This window comes from Castor canadensis, chromosome 12 (genome assembly GCF_047511655.1).
Source record: "Castor canadensis chromosome 12, mCasCan1.hap1v2, whole genome shotgun sequence".
Taxonomy (NCBI): Eukaryota; Metazoa; Chordata; class Mammalia; order Rodentia; family Castoridae; genus Castor; species Castor canadensis.
The window spans coordinates 74,449,912-74,468,819 of record NC_133397.1 but is presented as its reverse complement, the minus strand read 5'-3'; the positions used below and the strand labels follow the sequence as shown (position 1 = coordinate 74,468,819).

The 18,908-nt window shown below is 44.9% G+C and overlaps 1 protein-coding gene across 1 annotated transcript in view; it reads left to right on the top strand.

Moving 5' to 3' along the window:
* The first annotated feature begins 12,528 nt into the window (after positions 1-12,528).
* Positions 12,529-18,908, top strand: part of Suclg1 (succinate-CoA ligase GDP/ADP-forming subunit alpha) — a 30,570-nt gene continuing 24,190 nt past the window's right edge. The window contains exon 1 of the mRNA XM_020179566.2: positions 12,529-12,678. Coding sequence (XP_020035155.1) covers positions 12,621-12,678 — 58 coding nt within the window. The 5' untranslated portion in view covers positions 12,529-12,620. The remainder of the gene's footprint in view (positions 12,679-18,908) is intronic.

Below are 18,908 nucleotides of genomic sequence, written 5' to 3'. Positions count from 1 at the left end.
GTAAGGGAGGGGGTGGGGGCAGGGGGGAGAAATGACCCAAGCCTTGTATGCACATATGAATTAAAAAAAAAAAAAGACTTCTTCTCAAATGACTCCCACTGAGTAAGTTAGGATGTCTGGGAGCTTGTGTCTGCTAGATGTGCAGGATACAGATTTCTCTGTTAAAATGGAAATGTAGCCAGGAGCTAGAGGCTCACATCTGCAATCTTAGCTACTCAGGAGGCAGAGATGAGGAGTATGATGGTTCGGTTCAAAGCCAGCCTGGGAAAATAGTTCCCAAGACCTTATTTTGAAAAACTCTATCACAAAAATAAAGCACTGGTGGAGTGGCTCAATGTGTAGGCCCCAAGTTCAAACCCTAGTATCACACATTCAAAAAATGGAAATGTAATCCAGGAAAAACTATCTCTTAAACTAGGCCAAAACCCTAGTCTATCTAATCACTAAGGGACAGCATTGTTCTAAGAAATAGGATAAGGTTCTGCAGAAGTTTCTTAGAGATGGTGAGAGAATGGCTGATCCCTGCATTGGACTATATGCAAGCACTGGTTATTTAGGAAAAAAGAATGGAGTCACCTTTACAGGAAGGAGAGGTCATTGAGTGGGGAAAGGAGGAACACCCAAGTCGAGCTGTTTTCTATATTTTTTTGAGAACAGACTCTTGTTTTCTCATCAAACTTTCTCCTAGAAGGGATAGCTGGTAGAGACTGTCATGTGGAATCCAGGTGCCTCTTAATGAAGGACACGCTACACTCCTACTCAGAGAACTGTTGGTAAAGAGCCTTCAGCTGTCTTCCCACTTTTTCAGGGATTTCCTGAATGCAGAGAGGTGACTCGACTATGATCCTGCCATTTCTTGGGGATGCGCACATTTGTTGATGATCGGTGTGGAGGCATAGAAGCTTGGCCATCTTGGCCCAACTCAGAGTAATTGTAAATGCTTTGGCCAAGACTGTCACTGTACCTGTGACAAACAGCTGAACCTCTCCTCTGGCCTCCCTTCAACAGGGTTGGTCCCCAGAGTACTCTTGCCTAAGTTCTTCCCAGGGGGCCAAAGCTGCAACAGGGCTCAAGTATGAGGAAAAGAAATTACATTTGGCATCGGTTTCTTCTAGAGGAAAGGTAAAAGCTCTTGACATTCATTCAGGATCCCTGAGATGTGCTGAGAGAATCAATCATTCAATAACTGTCATTGGCTTTGACAAGGCAACCAAACTAGCAGTCCTTTTCAAGAGAGAGGGAAAGAGTCTGCTCACATTAGCCTGTAGTATTAGCTGGCTTTCTATCTCTCACCTAGGCTACAACATCAGTCTTCCATAATTAAGATCGAGGGTACAAGCTCTCTAGTCTACCCATTTGCTTGAAGAAGTGATTAGTGATACAGTGGGGCCTGAGGGCTTAGGCTAACTCATCAGCCTTTCCTCGCTACAATAGGTTTCTCTTCAACTGTGCTTGCATTACTGGGGATGAAGCAGCTGTTATTCCCTTCAGAGAGTGGATTGTCCAGAAAGAAGTTTGTAGTATAAGCCTAGAGAAGATTCTTTTTGTTCATCCTACAATGGCAAAGCCCAACTGCCTGGGTAAATACACACAAAACCTTAGCACATCCAGATAATAGCAGGTGCATAGTTTGTAACAATAAGTGTTTTTCCTAGCACTGTTTCCTTCTATTGTTTGATTTTCTCATTCCCAACATTTTTACCTCTGACCCTCATGAATTTGAATTTGACTTTCTTTGTCTATTTCTCTAGAAAAGGAACGTGTACTTCAGAGAACTGAGCACAGAAGTAACCTAGATTTAGAACAAAACTGTGTTATTGCCTCCAAGATCAGAAAACACTCCTCAGGCTAGGGAAGAAAAGGGGAAGCCAGAAGAGGAGGTGAAGGGAATAAAGTAGTCAGAAGAGTCACAAAGACAGGATTGAGGGGGTCCATGAAACAGGGAGGTTTCATGTGGTTCACTGAGGCTGAAAGTTTCTCATGCCTGAGAAAAGCACAGGGATAGCTAATAGAGCCAGACCAAAAGGGGCATTACAATCGTTATCAAAGGATGATGCAGTGGTAGGCTGGACCATAAGCTGAGGGTGAGATGGAAAGATGTACATATGAGGAGATACTAGTTGATAGAACAATAATGCTGCCATTTTATAAATTAGCGGCACCTCATGGAAAATGGAGCCATTCCCTTCCCTTAACAAGGTTTCCTGCGCTCCCAAAAACAAGCTCCACTCAAGCTCCACCTCCATCAGGGACCCCTGGTGTATGCACCAACCCCTTACCCTCACTCTCCTATAAAAGGCCATGCCTGGCCTGAAGCCCTTCCCTTTTGTCCTTTCTTCTTCCTGCACTACCTCGTACCTGCCATTAAACCCTGTCCTTGGACGTGAGTTTTCTTTGTGTGGCATTTTTCCTAACATTTGTTGCCAAAACCTGGGATTGGGTTGAGTTCCCAGCACTGACCTTGCTCTCCTGGCTTTCCTCTGGGATCTGAGCTGCTTTACTGGGACCCCCGATCCTAGAAAGCACCACTCTCACTAGCTCACAGGGAAGTTCCTCCTCCCCAGCGCACCTCCAACCACCATCCACCACCAGCCAATCTTCCCTCAAGGTCCTCTCTCCCTCGGTGAGTCCTCCTTGCACACAGAGCTGTGATCTCTCTCTCCTCTCTCTCTCTCTCTCAGCTCGCTTTTGTCCTGGGAACCGGGTTCCCCACTAGGGACTGTGGCCCACCCCGTGGTGAAGACGTTCCCTCTGGGTGGTGTGTTCCACATCTCTGTCTCTCTCCTGAGAACCTGATATTTCGGGGACACCTGCCATATCTCTCCTCAGGTCAGGCCTCACCATGGGAGTTGGACCTTCCGAAATTCCCTCAGACTCCCCATTGGGATGTCTCCTGGCCAACCTTGGGCCCCTACGCCTCACGCCTGATCTTAAGCCACGAAAGCTCATTTTTCTCTGTAATCAGGCCTGGACCCAATATCCACTGGACAATGCCTCCAAATGGCCACTTAATGGCACTTTTGATCCCAATATTTTAAGGGATCTATACAATTTCTGTGAGCGCACTGGCAAATGGAAGGAACTTCTCTACATCCAATCCTTTTCTTTGCACCAAACCTTCCCTCTGTACCTCCTGTTCCCCTGCACAGGTCCTACTAGCTTCTAAACCAGTCTCAAAACCAGCCAAATCCTTCTCTGAATCCCCTCCTGACTCTGAAGCCTTCCCTTCTTTCAACCCTGCTAAGGAGCCTCCACCTTATCAAAGATGGGCTTCCATTGTTCAGCCGTCGGGCTCCCACCCCTCCTCTCCTCCTCCTCCCGCTCCTCCTTCTGCTCCTCCTTCCTCTCTTCCTTCCACTCCTTCTCCTCCCGCCCCTCCTTCCGCCCACCCTTCCACCCACCTGGGACCACAGGATCCCATGAGCCCCCCCCCACTCGCTCTCACGGACTCCCCAGTCAGCCGGTTTCCATCTACCCTCTCTGGGAAGTGGCTGGAGTGGAAGGCATTGTGAGGGTCCATGTTCCATTTTCTCTCGCTGACCTCTCTCAGATAGAAAAGCACCTTGGCTCCTTCACCACTAACCCTGATTCTTATGTTAAGGAATTTCAATACTTGGCTCAATCCTATGACCTTACTTGGCATGACATCTATCTCATTCTTTCCTCCACCCTCCTTCCAGAGGAGAAACAACAGGTCTGGGATGCGGCTAGGGCACATGCAGATGAGGTCCATTGCACCACCCCCACCTATCCTGTAGGAGCTACCGTAATCCCTACTGAGGAGCCTCATTGGAATTACCAAACCGGTGACAGAACGCTTAGGGATCAGATGGTTACCTGTTTAGTGGTGGGATTAAAAAAGTTGGCCCAAAAGGTTGTTAATTCTGATAAGCTCAGAGAAATCCAACAAGAAAAAGAGGAAAATCCAGCTAGTTTCTTGTCCTGGCTCACAGAGGCGCTATGATGCCATACAAAAGTTGACCCTGAAACTAAGGATGGGACAATTATCCTTATGACCCACTTTATCTCCCAGTCAGCCCCAGATATCAGAAAAAAGCTTAAAAGGCTAGAAAATGGCCCTCAGACTTCACAGGCTGAAATTTTAAATGTGGCCTTCAAAGTCTATAATTACCGAGAAGAACAACAAAGAGCTGATAAGGAGAGGAGAGATAAGGCTAAATTCCAGATGTTGGCACAAGCCCTCCGACAAAAGCCTCCAACCTCTAACTCCCGAGGCCAGGGAAAAATCCCAAACACCTCCCGGCCCATATTTTTGGTGTGGCCTTGAGGGACACTGGGCCCATGCTTGTCCTGAACCATGCCGGGGTTCTAAGTGCAAACAGAAGGGCAACTGGGCAATGGTCTGCCACTCCACCCCTCAAGGTGGAGGGTCTAGGCACCCCCAACCATCCCTCCTCCCTAACTGATCTTTTAGGACTGGCGACTGATGGAACCCAGGGCTCCCAGGCCCGATGACCATAGCTTCATGGGAGCCCAGGGTAATGGCCATTATTGATGGTAGGCCTAGCTCTCTCCTCCTGGACACTGGTGCCACTTTTTCTGCCTTGCCAGAGTTCTGGGGACCTACCAAGCCTTCTTTAACCTCCATAGTTGGAGTGGAGGGAACTCTTACCCAGCCCTTAATGACTTTTCCTCTAACCTGCAAACTGGGAGATACACTTTTTACTCACTCCTTCCTAGTCCTCCCTAATTGCCCCACCCCACTCTTGGGAAGGGACATTTTGTCAAAATTCTAGGCCACTCTCACCTTACACCCACTCCCTCTTAAGCCGCAACCCATTAACCCCTTGTCTCCATCCTCTCAGCCCCTCCTTGCCATCATGGGCGCTCTGCTTCCACAAGCCCTTCCCGACCCCTTGCCCTTACCCGCTACACTGGTAGATCCCATTGTGTGGGACCTCCAGAACCCTGAAGTCACTACCCATCATGAGCCAATCTTTATTACTCTCAAGGACCCCTCTGTTTTCCAAAACCAACCTCAATATCACATCTCTCTAATCCATTTACAGGGATTAAAGCCTATCATCTCAGAGCTTCTCTCTAAGGGCCTTCTTCGCCCAACCCACTCCCCCTATAACACTCCTATTCTGCCTGTAAAAAAGCCCAATGGGTCTTATTGGCTGGTACAGGACCTCCACTTAATCAATGCGGCAGTGACTCCTATACACCCGGTGGTACCCAACCCCTACACTCTCCTGTCTCTCATCCCCGGTACCACCACCCATTTCACAGTCTTGGAACTAAAAGATGCTTTCTTCACTATCCCTGTCTACCCACAGTCCCCAAATCTCTTTGCCTTCACCTGGACTGATCCAGATTCTCATACTTCCCAACAACTGACCTGGACTGTTCTGCCTCAGGGGTTCCAGGACAGTCCCCACCTCTTTGGCCAAGCTCTGGCTAGGGATCTCCTTACCCTCCATCTCTCCCTAAGTAAACTCCTCCAGTATGTAGATGATCTCCTGCTCTGCAGCCCCTCACTTGAGGATAGCCAACAACACACTGCCCTCCTGCTTAATTTTCTGGGAAAAAAGGGGTACTGGGTGTCCCCTAACAAGGCTCAACTGTCTCTCACCCAGGTAACTTACCTGGGCCTATCTATCTCCCCTACTCATAAGGCTATCACCACAGATCATAAGGCCTTGCTAGCCTCTCTCCCTGCCCCCACCACTAAGGCTGAAGTTCTCTCCTTTCTTGGCCTGGCTGGCTATCTCAGAGCCTGGGTACCCAACTTCAGTCTAATGGCCAAACCTCTATATGAGGCATCCAAGGGTTCCATTCAAGAGCCCCTGGACCCCTCTCAGCCTGTGTCAAGTCATTTTAAAACCCTCTTACAAGCCCTATTACAAGCCCTGGCACTTTGCTTGCCAGACCTCACTTGTCCCTTCGTCCTTTATGTTTCTGAGAGGCAAGGGTTTGCCCTAGGAGTTCTGGGACACAACATAGGGCCCTCCTTCGCTCCAGTAGCATACCTCTCCAAACAGTTAGACCCCACAACCAGGGGATGGGCCCCATGCCTCAGGGCTGCTGCCTCTCTCTTAATCCAGGAAAGCAAAAAACTTACCTTTGGGTCCCCCCTTACTGTTTACTCCCCCCATAGCCTCTCGGAACTCCTCACATATAAGGGACTTTACTCCATGCCCCCTTCTCATATCCTATCCCTCCAGGTGGCCTTGGTCAAGGATCCCACTCTAACTTTTGTTTCATGTCCCCGACTTAACCCAGCTACTCTTCTTCCTCTCTCTTCAACACCCCTAGTTCACTCCTGCCCTGAGATCCTTGAAGAGCTCCTTCCCTGCCCAGACTACATTCAGGAGGGCACCCTTTCTCAGGCTGACTACACTTGGTTCATTGATGGCAGCTCCTTCATTCACAATGGACAGAAAAGAACTGGATATGCCATCGTGTCTGATTCTGCCATCATTGAGGCACGCCCTCTCCCTATAGGCACTACTTCCCAGAAGGCAGAACTGACTGCCCTGGCCAGAGCGCTAACTCTGGCAAAAGACAAAACTGTCAACATTTACACTGACTCTAAGTATGCATTTCACACTTTACTGTCCCACTCTGCTATCTGGAAGGAAAGGGGATTCCTAACTACAAGAGGAACTCCCATTATCAGTGTTACCTTAATAGCCCAGGTCTTAGAGGCTTCACGCCTCCCTTCCCGGGTGGGCATTACTCATTGCAAAGCCCACCAGACTGACTCCTCCATAATTACCAGAGGAAATAACCGAGCAGATACAGAGGCCAAGCGAGCAACCCTCCAAACTGCACCCCAATTGGCCATGTACCCCCTTACCCCAGCTTCCTCCCCTCCTCTCACTAAACTTTCTCTCCTCCCTTCTGAAGTTAAAACTCTTCTCTCCTATTTACATATGCTTTTTCATCCTAACCTTCATGCACTTTACACCTTTCTCCACCAATCTCTTTCCCTATCTCCAGGAGACATACATACCTTAAACAGATTACTTAATCCTGCTCAATTTGCCAGCACACAAACCCCAACTCCAATATTAGACCCCCTCCCTTTCCTACCCATCAAGCCAGGGGATATCTTCCTGCTGTGGATTGGCAGGTGGACTTCACCCATATGCCTCCAGTAAAGAGGATTAAGTACCTCCTGGTATTGGTAGTCACCTTCATGGGATGGGTGGAGGCCTTCCCTATGACCAATAAGAAGGCCTCCACAGTAACAATGATTTTAATCACAGACATCATCCCACGGTTTGGTCTCCCAACCTCTATCCAGTCAGATAATGGGCCTGAGTTTGTTTCCTCTATTTCCCAAAAATTGGCACAAGCCTTAAATATTCACTGGCGGTTTCACATTCCCTATCACCCCCAATCCTCAGGTAAAGTCAAACATCGCACACTAAAAAATACTCTCACCAAACTCTCCCTCAAGCTCCACCTAGATTGGACAAAGCTCCTACCCCTAGTCCTTCTCCACCTCCGGGCCCTCCCTAAAAGACCACTCATGCTCAGCCCCTTCGAGCTCCTCTATGGCTGTCCACTCCTCCCTATCACGGTTCAGCCAGAACCCCCTAACATTCCCCCCACTCTCCTCAATCCTCTCCTCACTTTTCTCATGAAAAGTGCATGCTCATGATCAGTTACCGCAGCCCTCTGACACCACCAAAATAACTCCCACCCTCCAAATAAGATTTAGTTTATCTGAAAAGTACAGCCACACCTGGCCACCTGCAGGAAAAATGGAGAGGCCCATTTAAGGTCATCCTCACTACACCCACAGCTGCTAAGCTAGCAGGATTTCCCTCCTGGGTATATGTTCAAAATCTAAAATTGGCAGCCCCACAAAAGACCTACCAATCTCTTCTTACAGGACCAACAAAAATAAAGATCTCCTGCCTTTCCAAGATCCCAGAAGACAAAGACACACTCAAGGAGACTCCCAGGGCATAGGCAGGAGCCCTATGCCTGGGGACCTGGCATCTCGCCTACTCACTCTTTATACTTCCCCCTCCCATTCTTTCCTGTCAGTTCCTGCCCACGCTTTTACTCTTTCCTATATACACTCTACTCTGAGGTTTTAGATTTCCCACCCCCTAGTATAATCAGCCTCCCTCCTTTTTTTCATACCTTCGTTTCCCTTACTTCATAGATTGGATAGCCTACCTACATCTCCAAGGTTCTCTCTCAGACTTTACTCCTGAAGAAATCTACTCATTTTCCAACATACTCTTCGCTTTACTGTAAACCACTCCACCTATGCTTCCACTCCATCCCTTCCTGTGGGTAATTCTTGTCCTTGTCCCTTCCCTCCTGAGTATTGGCCTGTGGGTAACTTCTCCCCCTGAGTGGAGATGGCCCCATCGCGCAGCTCTCTGTTTTGGATACCTCGCCCTGTGTGCCTTACTCTTTGTGATCTCTTCTTTCTTATGACCTGTACCCTTGTGAGCCCCAAACTTCCCCCCTGCCTGTGCACCTCATCTTATTCATACCAGCACAGGGCTTGCTACGATCAGCTACTCCATGTACAATGTGGGGCAAACCGCACTGGACTGCAAGGAGTAAAGGCAGCAACACGGGCTATACTTGCTTTGGAAATCATGGGCAAAAAGTGTGCTGGACTGAGCTCACACATTATGGTATGTCTGACGGAGGAGGAGTCCAGGATCAGGCATACAAGAAGGTCCTCCACACCCAGGTACCTCAGGTTCTTGACAACCTATTCTTTCCCACCAGAAAGCCTCTCAAGATTCCTTTACAAACACTGTCCCTTTCTGAAACCCTTTTCCTCCAGGTCATAAATACCACTCATAAACTACTCAACCACACTAATCCTACTCTAGCTGGTGGTTGTTGGATGTGTCAGTGAACTGGCCTTTCTCAGGTCATCGCCAGCCCCATGAATATTTCCACACCACTTACCTTAAACTGTTCCTTCACCAAAAGGCCCACCGCCTCCACCCTTTCCCCAGTTCCCCTCTTCCAGCCAGCCCCTCTTTGCCTACAGAGTTCCTCAGGGATAGTCGAGGTAGGTTCCCTGTTGACAAAAAAATGTCACCCTACTAGGGCTGCCAACAAAACCGGGAACAATATCTGTTGCCCCCCCCCCCCATTCCTGGGACTCTCTTTTTATGTGGTCAGAGTGTATACCCCTGTTTACCACAGGCCTGGAAGGGCATCTGCACTCTCATATTTTTGGTCCCTGACATGGACATTATTACAGAAGATCAGGACCTACCCATACCCCTTACCACGCATCTTTGATCAAAACGGGCAATCCAGGCCATTCCCTTGTTAGCCACCCTGGGAATAATGGCTGCCATGGGAACAGGGGGCTGCGGGAATAGGAACTTCTATCCACTACTACACAAAACTCTCTAATCGATTGATAAGTGATCTTCAAATGGTAGCTGAATCTATCCTAACCCTACAAAAACAACTTGACTCCCTAGCCTCAGTTGTACTCCAGTACTCCAAAACTGATGAGGCCTTGACCTGCTCACTGCAGAAAAGGGTGGTCTCTGCCTATTTTTACAAGAGGAGTGTTGCTTCTATGTTAACCAGTTGGGAGTAGTAAAAAATAAAATTAGGCAACTCCAAGAACAATTAGAAAAATGGAGAAGGGATTGGAGGACTCTTGGAATCCTCTAGGGAATAACATTTCACAGTGGTTCTCCTGGTTAATGCCCATCCTAATGCCTGTGTTTCTTGCTCTCCTATTCTTAAGCTTCCTCCCTTGTATCATAAGAACAATACAAGGATTTCTTTTAGACCGTATGTCTGCTATTGCTAACCAAAAATTTAACCAGTTGTACCTCCAGGGATACCAACCTCTCCAAAACCACCCAGAAAACTACTGTGAAGGCCCCCTCCAGGGTGCCACAGGAGCCTGAGGATCCCGCCCCACACAACGCCCCTTGCAGTTAAAGAGACTGATGCTTTGCCCCAATTCCTGATCCTCAGCCCCTATCTTCATTATTATTAAAGAAAAATGGGGGAATGATAGAACAATAATGCCGCCATTTTATAAATTAGCGGCACATCATGGAAAATGGAGCCATTCCCTTCCCTTAACAAGGTTTCCTGCGCTCCCAAAACCAAGCTCCACTCAAGCTCCACCTCCATCAGGGACCCCCGGTGTATGCACCAACCCCTTACCCTCACTCTCCTATAAAAGGCCATGCCTGGCCTGAAGCCCTTCCCTTTTGTCCTTTCTTCTTCCTGCACTACCTCATACCTGCCATTAAACCCTGCCCTTGGACGTGAGTTTTCTTTGTGTGGCGTTTTTCCTAACACTAGTAAGCCAGAAGACCAAATGTTCCTTCCACCACATCCATTTCATCTTAGTATTGCTCCAGAGAGTCAAATAAAACTTTGGTTAAAGGAAAAGAATCTGGGCTGGGTGTGGTAGTGCATGCCTATGTAACCCCAGGAAGAAACTGGGAGGAATGCAGTTTAAGTCCAGCTGGGCAAAAAGTTAATAAGACTCCATCTCAACAAGTAAGCAGGAGTTGGTGGTATATGTCTGCAGTCCCAGCTATGTGGGAGTCATAGGTAGGAGGACCATGGTCTGAGGCCAGACCCAGACAACCTGAGGCTGGGAAGGGGTAACATCTGTTTTCTCCTTCCTCTTTTACTCCGCAACCCCTTACCCTTTGCTCTTGCCTCCTCCAAGTGTGGTGAGGTTTGGATAAAATTTCTCAGATGGTTCTATTTGTGGTTCTCTTCTGATGCTCCATGCTTTCTGGAATGCTGGCTCTGGGCACTTCATGTATTTTTCTAAGCTCTTCTCCTACTCTCTGCCTAGGAGACTTCATCTGCACAATACCCTGGTGTAAGTCATGTACTCTTTGCTGACCTCTAGTAAGTACCTGGGGTCTTCTATTTTTTTTTTTTAAATAGGATTTTTTGCCCTGGAAGGGCAAGGAAGAGGATAGCTTAGCTTTCTTTCCTTAGTGAATCCACTTCATTCCTGGGGAATACTGCACAATTTGCTACACCAAACACTGTCTTGCCTGCCAGTGAGGGCTGTTCTAGCTAGCCTCCTGCCTTTGTAGAATTTTCCAGGCAGGAAGCTGACATTAAATATCTACATTTAGGTCTGCTTTCCTAATTCAATTTTCCCAAGCATTCTGAGGCAGGCTCATGAATTTCTGTAGCTTTGTAGGGGTTTAGCCTGGTATTCAATGTCAGTCAGAGACTACAGTGAAATAGGGAATTTTAATCCTATCTCAGTGAAAAAAACCTGAAACTCAATTGGCTAAGTTAGAATCTCAAGTAAATCTGATTCCAAAACTCAATCTGCATACAAAGAATGGTACAGCTACTGTCCAGGGCAATTGTCTCCCACCTACAAGTTACAAAATTGAGATGTAGTATAATTGTTAGAGGGGACTGAAGTATCCTTAGATCTCCAAACATTGTAGTCAACAGTAATGTACAAACTACTATTTCTCTTATATATCAGTTCAATTCAATACATAATGAGTTCCCTTTTTGTTCTAGGTGTTAGGGATACCTCAGTATACAAAACAAGCAAAACACTCTGTCTTCACAGAAATTCAAATTTATTAAAATCATTGTGAAATTATGTATTTTTTGGCATCATGCATTTTACCAGCTAAATGTGTAACTATTATCAAGTGAAGGCTCAGGAAGAATTTTGCTATTTAAAATGAGTCTTCGTATTAGACATATTTGGAAACCACTAGTATTATTTAACTTTATTACAAGGATAGGAGCCACTAGTCAAGGAAGGAATTTGTTTACAGTCATATCCAGCTTGAGACTGATAGATCTGGGTCACAGAGGAAATACTGAGCAATCTTTTTGAGCAATCCCATTTATCCATTACATAGCTTGGTGCAAATTGTAATAACTACTTTCGTAAACCAAGATGATGATTTTATTGATGATAATTAGAAGGTATCTCAAGACCACGGCTTTAAACAAAGAAGCAGGTTATTTGTTGTTTATTCTTTGACTCTGGGACGCTGAAGTTCCTTCTAAATTCTTACACAAGGAATGGTTTGTCCAAACGGGGCAAATCGCATTTGGCCTCCATTTTCAGTCCTTAGGATCCCTAGGAAAGAGGTACTCATATACTTAATACAAGAAAAGGTTGTATGATGATCTGTTTATACCCAAAAGATTCATACTTCAGGAAATGCAGTCTCAGTATAAGGTCGGTTTTGGTCTCGTTTTGTGCTTCCCTTTATGCGCCACTGTTACTTCACTCCTTTGGATTGAATGTTCTCGCCTTCCGGGTTTGACTCCCCATCCTTTCCCTTCGCTTCCCGCGTGCTCCTCAAACTACACTTCCCACAATGCCAGGCGCCGACCAGGCTCGCGTGGGTTCGTCCCTAAGCTGCCGTTATAATTAAGATGAGCAAAACACTCATTTCTAGGAAAAGCCGAGTTATTATCTGCCTCTCAGACACGATGCCTGTTTTTCTTCTCCCCTGCGACCCCCCACTGTCCGGGTGAAGAGGCTCTACGGAGGTCAATTCGCTCAGGCGAATGCTCTGGCCATCCTGCTCGTGCCTCGGAACCTGCTAGGTCCCCGGGGGCCTGGGAGTGTCATTGGGGTGACCGCAGTCTTAGCCGCTGCAGCTGCCACAGTAACCATGGTCTCCGGCAGCAGCGGCCTTGCCGCTGCCCGCTTTCTGTCACGCACCTTCCTCCGTGAGTCGGCCGGGGACTTTTTTCTTTCTGGTTTCCGCAGGTTTCTGGGCCCGTTGGACCCAACGCCCTGGTGCAGGCCGCTGCTGGGCCCTCCAGGGCGGGACCTCGGCTGGGGCGGGGGAGCCGCGGGGCCCTGACCCCAAGTGGGAGCTCTCCCAGGTGGGGGGAGGTTTGTGGGATACGCGGGCTGCTAACAGATGGGGACGTGGGGGTGGCTGAACCAGGATTGGGGTGTAGGGACCCAGCAGACCCGGGACTCGTTCGTGCCCCGTAGTGACGAATGGCGGGGGCCGGGGGTGGCCTAGCCTGGCCCTTACTTGGAGAGGTCTAGGATGAGTCCAGTTTGTGAGGGAGAGGGAGAGTGGGTTTCATAGGTAGGGGAAGGGTGTCTCGGTAGTAAAATTGGTGAAGAAGTTGTACCTTGTACAGAAGGTACACTTGGAACCGTTTCTTGGGGCTTTGTAGGGTCAACCAAAAGGCTAGAATCAGCACAGCCCGTAGACTCCTAGAAACTTAGGTTGGGCCGGGACCTTACCCAATTTACGTGTAGTGTCTCCATCAGGCGGTGTGAACACTTCACTCCTGAAACCTTACCATCCAAGGTTGCTAGTTTTTAAGTAATGCTGATTTTGAAAATTCTAACTACGTTCAAAGTCTCTGGGTTTCTTACGCAGGTTATAGTAGGAAGAAACTTCGGAATCAGTCACATCAGGATTTGAAGTCTGGCTAATCACTTTACAATGTGTAAAAACACTGTTCTTTTTTCTTAATCGATTTCTCAACTAATGATTCGAGTCACATGAAAATACCGTATTTTAATTTTAGTGAATCTTAGGTATCAGCACTTGTAAGCTGCACCTTTATTTTAGTTGCCACCAACAATGGAAACGATTGCTAATTAAAATTGTGACTCGTGATTGGTGGTCAGATACATCCTGATTTAAGAGATGTTGAGTGAAAAAAATGTGCTTCTTAGAAATGATCTGGGTTCATTGTACAGAATAAATGAATCACATGTAATAGACGTTAGTTTTATCCTCTCTTCTTTGTTTTCACTTTGCTTCTAATTCTGCTTGTATCAAGTAGTGGATGGGACTTAATTCCTTTCTTGAGAAAAATTCAGTGATGAGTGTGGACTCAGTAGCTACACTTAGTTACCAAGTTGCTTTAGGACAAAGGTCTGGCCAGATAACTTTGCCAAATAGGAAAGAGTTGGGTTTATTTGGGAAAGTTTTGTAGAGATTCTTACTGAAAATTTAAAGGACAAGTGAGTGTATTGTAGGCAGAAGGAAAAAAAAAAAGGATTAGTTGTACTCAGTAATCATTCTGGACAGCAGTATTTGAACACCAGAAATGAGGTAGTATTGGGTATGGGTCTAATCCAGTTTTATCTAAGTAGGTTGTGGGTTAAGATGTAAAAGGCCAGATGTGCAGCACAGTCACTGTGGTGGGAAAGCCCAGGAAAGAGTTGCCCACCTATATGCTGACTTCTTTCTTTTCTGCTGGTCCGAGATTCTGAAAGATCGAAGCCTCCTGTAGATCTGCTGTCTTGGCTATTTTTTTTCCCTTGGGGTGGGGGGCGGGAGTGGATTTGAACTCGGCCTCCTGCTTGCTTTTTTTGTTTTTGGTAGTACTGGAGTTTGAACTCAGGGCCCTGGACTAGCTTAAGGGCCTACCAATTGAGACACACTTCCAGCACTGTTCTAGTGTCTTAATAGAAGAATCTAGAGAAGAAAGAAAGAGTATCTAAAAGATCTGAATCTCTAATTCAAGCTCAACAATGCTTCCCATAAAACTGAAATTCTTTTTTTCTAAGACACCAAGACTTCAGGTTAGCTTTCTCTTGCTGGAATGGTCTTCTTTATCTAAGTCATGTGATCCACATGTTAATAAGGCTCTGAGAGATCTAAGATCTAAACCAAGATATCTTCCATATTAGAACTGAAGTTACAGAAGATGGTGTTTAATGTATTAAAACCTCTAAGTTAGCAAAACTCTAAATTCTCTTTCACATGCTACATTCTAAGCCCATTTTTGCTTCAGTAGGAAAACAGTCACAGCATCACCTTGCAAACCATTTTTTTAGGTGGTCACAATTATTTAGATTCTGAGGTTAAAAGAATTAGAGATGCTAGGGTCTAGGGAATTTTGTCACCTGTGTTCTCTTAAATTTCTGTTGGTGGTACATTTTATACTGCAAATATAGTATTACAATATTGGTTTGAGTTAAAAAAAAAAAAAAAGCCCAAACCAAACACTCATAGATGGCCTTCCAGAGCATTATTTGAGGGGTAGCTTAGAATGTTTAGAAATTCCTGAGCTGTATTTGATCTCCCAGTTACATAGCTTGTAAAAGAAAGGGAAGAATCCAGTTGAAGTGGGGAGGAAAAATAAGATGAAAAATGAGAAATATTTCTCCATGAGAATTTTAAAAGAAACTTTATAAGAAGTATAAAGCAGTGTAAGGTCTTTTAAAATATAATTAAAGTCAGGAGTTCCTATAAACTGAGTCTTTTAGAATAAATAGGGAGCAAGAACAGGTGTTTTCAAACATCAGAATTATGGTATTTAATGACAAAGTGGATATTACAATTCAACTAGTCCCACACCTTTGTTTGGCAAGTAAGGAAATAAACCCAGAAATTTTCCTAGCCAGTATCTAAAGGAGTACTGAGATCCACGTCTTCTGACACTATGTATTACCTTTTCCAGCAGTGTGAGCCTTGTGATAGCTTGAGCCTTCTTTTTTGAAGTTCTGATGTTTTTGTCAGTCTGTGTGGTTTGCTGAGCCTTTTTCATAGACCTGTTTTTAGAATCAGGGATGCACTTGAAAGTGTAATTTGTAAAAGGAGATGTTCAGTAGTGATGCTTCTGATTCTAGTATTTATTGCTATTTCCATCTAAAAGCCAAATCTTCATTTCAGAAATATAAAATAGACTAGATCCAAATGTACCAGTACAGCCGTGGAGAATGATTTGATGTTCTGACCTCAAATTTGCTTCATAGAAATAGGATGTCAAAATAATTTCTCTTAAGTAAAGGAGAGTACCTTCATTTCACCGAAAGCCAGGCATTTTGTTGCCTGAGGCCTACTTTTTAAAATATAACATTTCTAAAACTGGGATATGTCTAATAATGTATGATCGCTTAGAAAAATTAGCAGCATTTTTTCTCTTACTAGACTTAGTACTTCTGAAAAACCAATGGTGTTTTAGATTTGATGAAATATGGTACTTAAACCAACTAAGTTAACAGTAAATGAATATGTTTGTCAATATTAAGTGAATATATAATTTTGCATTTGAATAGCAAGTTGTTTGGGATTTGGGATAAGTGGCTGCTAAACTACTGTATTGTAAGGTACTATAGTTGGCGGCCACAACAGCTTATATAGTGCTTATACATAGTAGATATAGTTAATGCTGTGGTTTGGATGTGTTTGAGTGTCCCCCAAGAGTTCATGTCCAGGGAACTTGGTCCCTAGTGTGTCAGAGTGTTAAGATAGTAGAACTTTTAAGAGGTGGTGCCTAGTTGAAGGTAGTTAGGTCAGTGGGGCACACTACCTTCAGAAAAAGATTAATGTTGATCTCCTGGAGTGAGTTTTTGTGAAAGTGGGTTGTCATGAAGCAGTGCTACCCCATGTGCTTGGTTCTTTCTGCATGGGGTTGTTTCCCTTCCTGCTTCTCTGAAATGTTTCACTGCAGTCAGGGGGCCCTTACCAGAGGCTGAACAGGAGGCTGCCCATCTGTTTAGTCTTTCAGCCTCCAAAACTTTGAACTAAATAAACCCTTTTTCTTGAACTGAGGGTGTTACACATATGGTAGAGTGCTTGCCTAACAAGCATGAGGCCCTAAGTTTAATCCTCTGTTCTTACTGCCCAAAAAAACAAAACAAAACAAAAACACCCCCAACTCTTCTTTATAAGCAACTAGCCTCAGGTGTTTTGTTATTGCAATAGAAATGGAAAGTGTACCTTTTTAAAATTCATGAATATATACACAAATGAATAACAGGCATAGTTTAAATGGTAAGTTGGAGGAGTATTTTCATGAACAGTCTCAGATTATTGGAGCATATTACAAGTCATGCAAGAACATGGTTTGAGTCCCACCTGAGGAGGTGTTCTTTGGCCATGGATTGCAGCATTAATCCTGTCAACCATCTTATAAATGGTATGGTTGTTATCTATGAGGAACAGGACTTAGTTTGCTGCTGACTGATACAAACCTATCACCCCCATTGAAAGCTCATTTCTCTCAGGTTATTCAGGCACTTTCCTTTAGCATCTTTATTTCAGTTTGTACTTCTGTAGTTTTGTGTTTTTTTGTTTAATGTTTAGCTCTCCTACAGAGGAGGAAGCTTCATGTGGGTAAGGCCCAAGTCTGTCTCGTTCACTCTTGAATCCATAGCACCTGGTAGATAGCCTGCCACAATGAACATTTCAAAGCAGTCTGGTCTGCTCATTCTGCATCAATAATGATAATAAAATAGCCATTAGTGATATAGGACTTATTGTACCCTAGGTGTTGTTTTACATGCTGTTTATATTATTGAGTCATTTAATTCTTATATCAGCCAATGAGGTACCTATTATCCTTTTTACAGTGAGGCTGTACCTTTATACATATTTCCTATATTAAAACTTATAAGTATATTTGTGCATGCTATATAGAATATAGAATGTGCATGAGGACATAAAACATTTTTGGTTGGAAGTATGAATGACATATTTTCTGTTTTTAGGAAAAGATTTACCTTTGTGCTTATGTAGGATTTGAGAAGTATACCAGCCACTTTGATACCCAGTCTATAGACATTATCATACTAACATCACAGACTCCTTGTGGGTAACTGTTACTCCATTTACAGATGGGAAGACTAAGGAAGATCAAAAGATATGCCCTGGGTCACATCCCTGGCAAGCAGCAGAGCATAAACCCTAGTTCAGACCTGACTGATTTCTGAGACAATGTTCTCAGTTGCTGCTGGGACACAGTACCAAGATTGGGCTGGCCAGTTTCTAAGAACTTAAAGAGAAGGTGATGCTAGCACATCCCTTAGAGGTGACCCAGGATTTGGCGGCTGTAGCATTTACCATCAGGATATTCCTGGTGGCCAATTTCAGGCCTTCCTGCTGTCCTAATCTTTAATGAATGCTAATTTTCTTGTTATTAGTAAAGGTCAACATCTCATCATATGTTGATTTGCCATTTGTCATTAGTTGTGTTTCTTGTTTATGGCCTTTATCATCAGTTTGTCTGTTAGCTAAGTGCAAGAATGGCTAGATGGTCTACTGTACAGCTCAATGGGGGTAGTCTCTCAGTCTTAAATCCTTGTGGTATCTACTGGTGCTTATTTGTGCCTGCTGTGCTAGGACCTGGTTGCAGAGCTCCCTTAAGGCCTCTTGTTCAGCATAGTCTGGTCCAAGAATGCAGCTGTCTGTTAGCCAGCAGTTCTGTGTGCACATAGAAGCTCCTGTCCTGGATGGTCAGGGCAAAATTGGGGCTTTTCTCTTCCCTAAAGGATGATACCAGAAGCAGATATTGATGCTCCTTCAGTTGTGGCACTTGAGGTGTGAAGGTTTAAGGAGGCAGGAGGTAGTGATTCAAGGAGACTGAAGGCAGAAAGCATGAGGTGGGCCCTGGTGAAATACGTGAGGTGCGTGTTTATGTTTCTGGAGCTACCCTGCATGGCCTACTCAGTTGTAGGTAGAAGGCCTGCCTACTTTGAAGAGGCTAGGGATGGGCCATTAGAGAATGCAGATTGATGGTCTACAAGTTTAGAAGGTAGCCTGCAATTGTAAGTCATGTGTTCTTTTTCCTACTGATTTTTGAAATAGAAAAAGTGTAGTAACTACTAAGATTTCTCAATTTTCCTTGAAGGAGACTGTTAAAAATAATTTTTTTAAAGTTTCTCCCTCTCTCTACTTTCCTATTCATTTTATTTTTCTCTATTTCATTTATATGTGAGTTCTTAAATCTATATCAGGAGAGATCAAAGTAAGTGATTTTGGATTATATTTTAGGCAGATTTTATACAATTACTTAATGCTTACTATAGTGTTAATGTTTGGTAATGACTGCAGAGTAGTTCTTACTTACATCCCTGAGAATGTATGCCTCTTAGCTCACCTGTTGTTTATAGGTATTGGGCTTAAAAAAGTTGAACCAAGTAGGGAACATATGTGATAGCTTTGTAAACATCACTAACAGTGATGATACCTAGTATT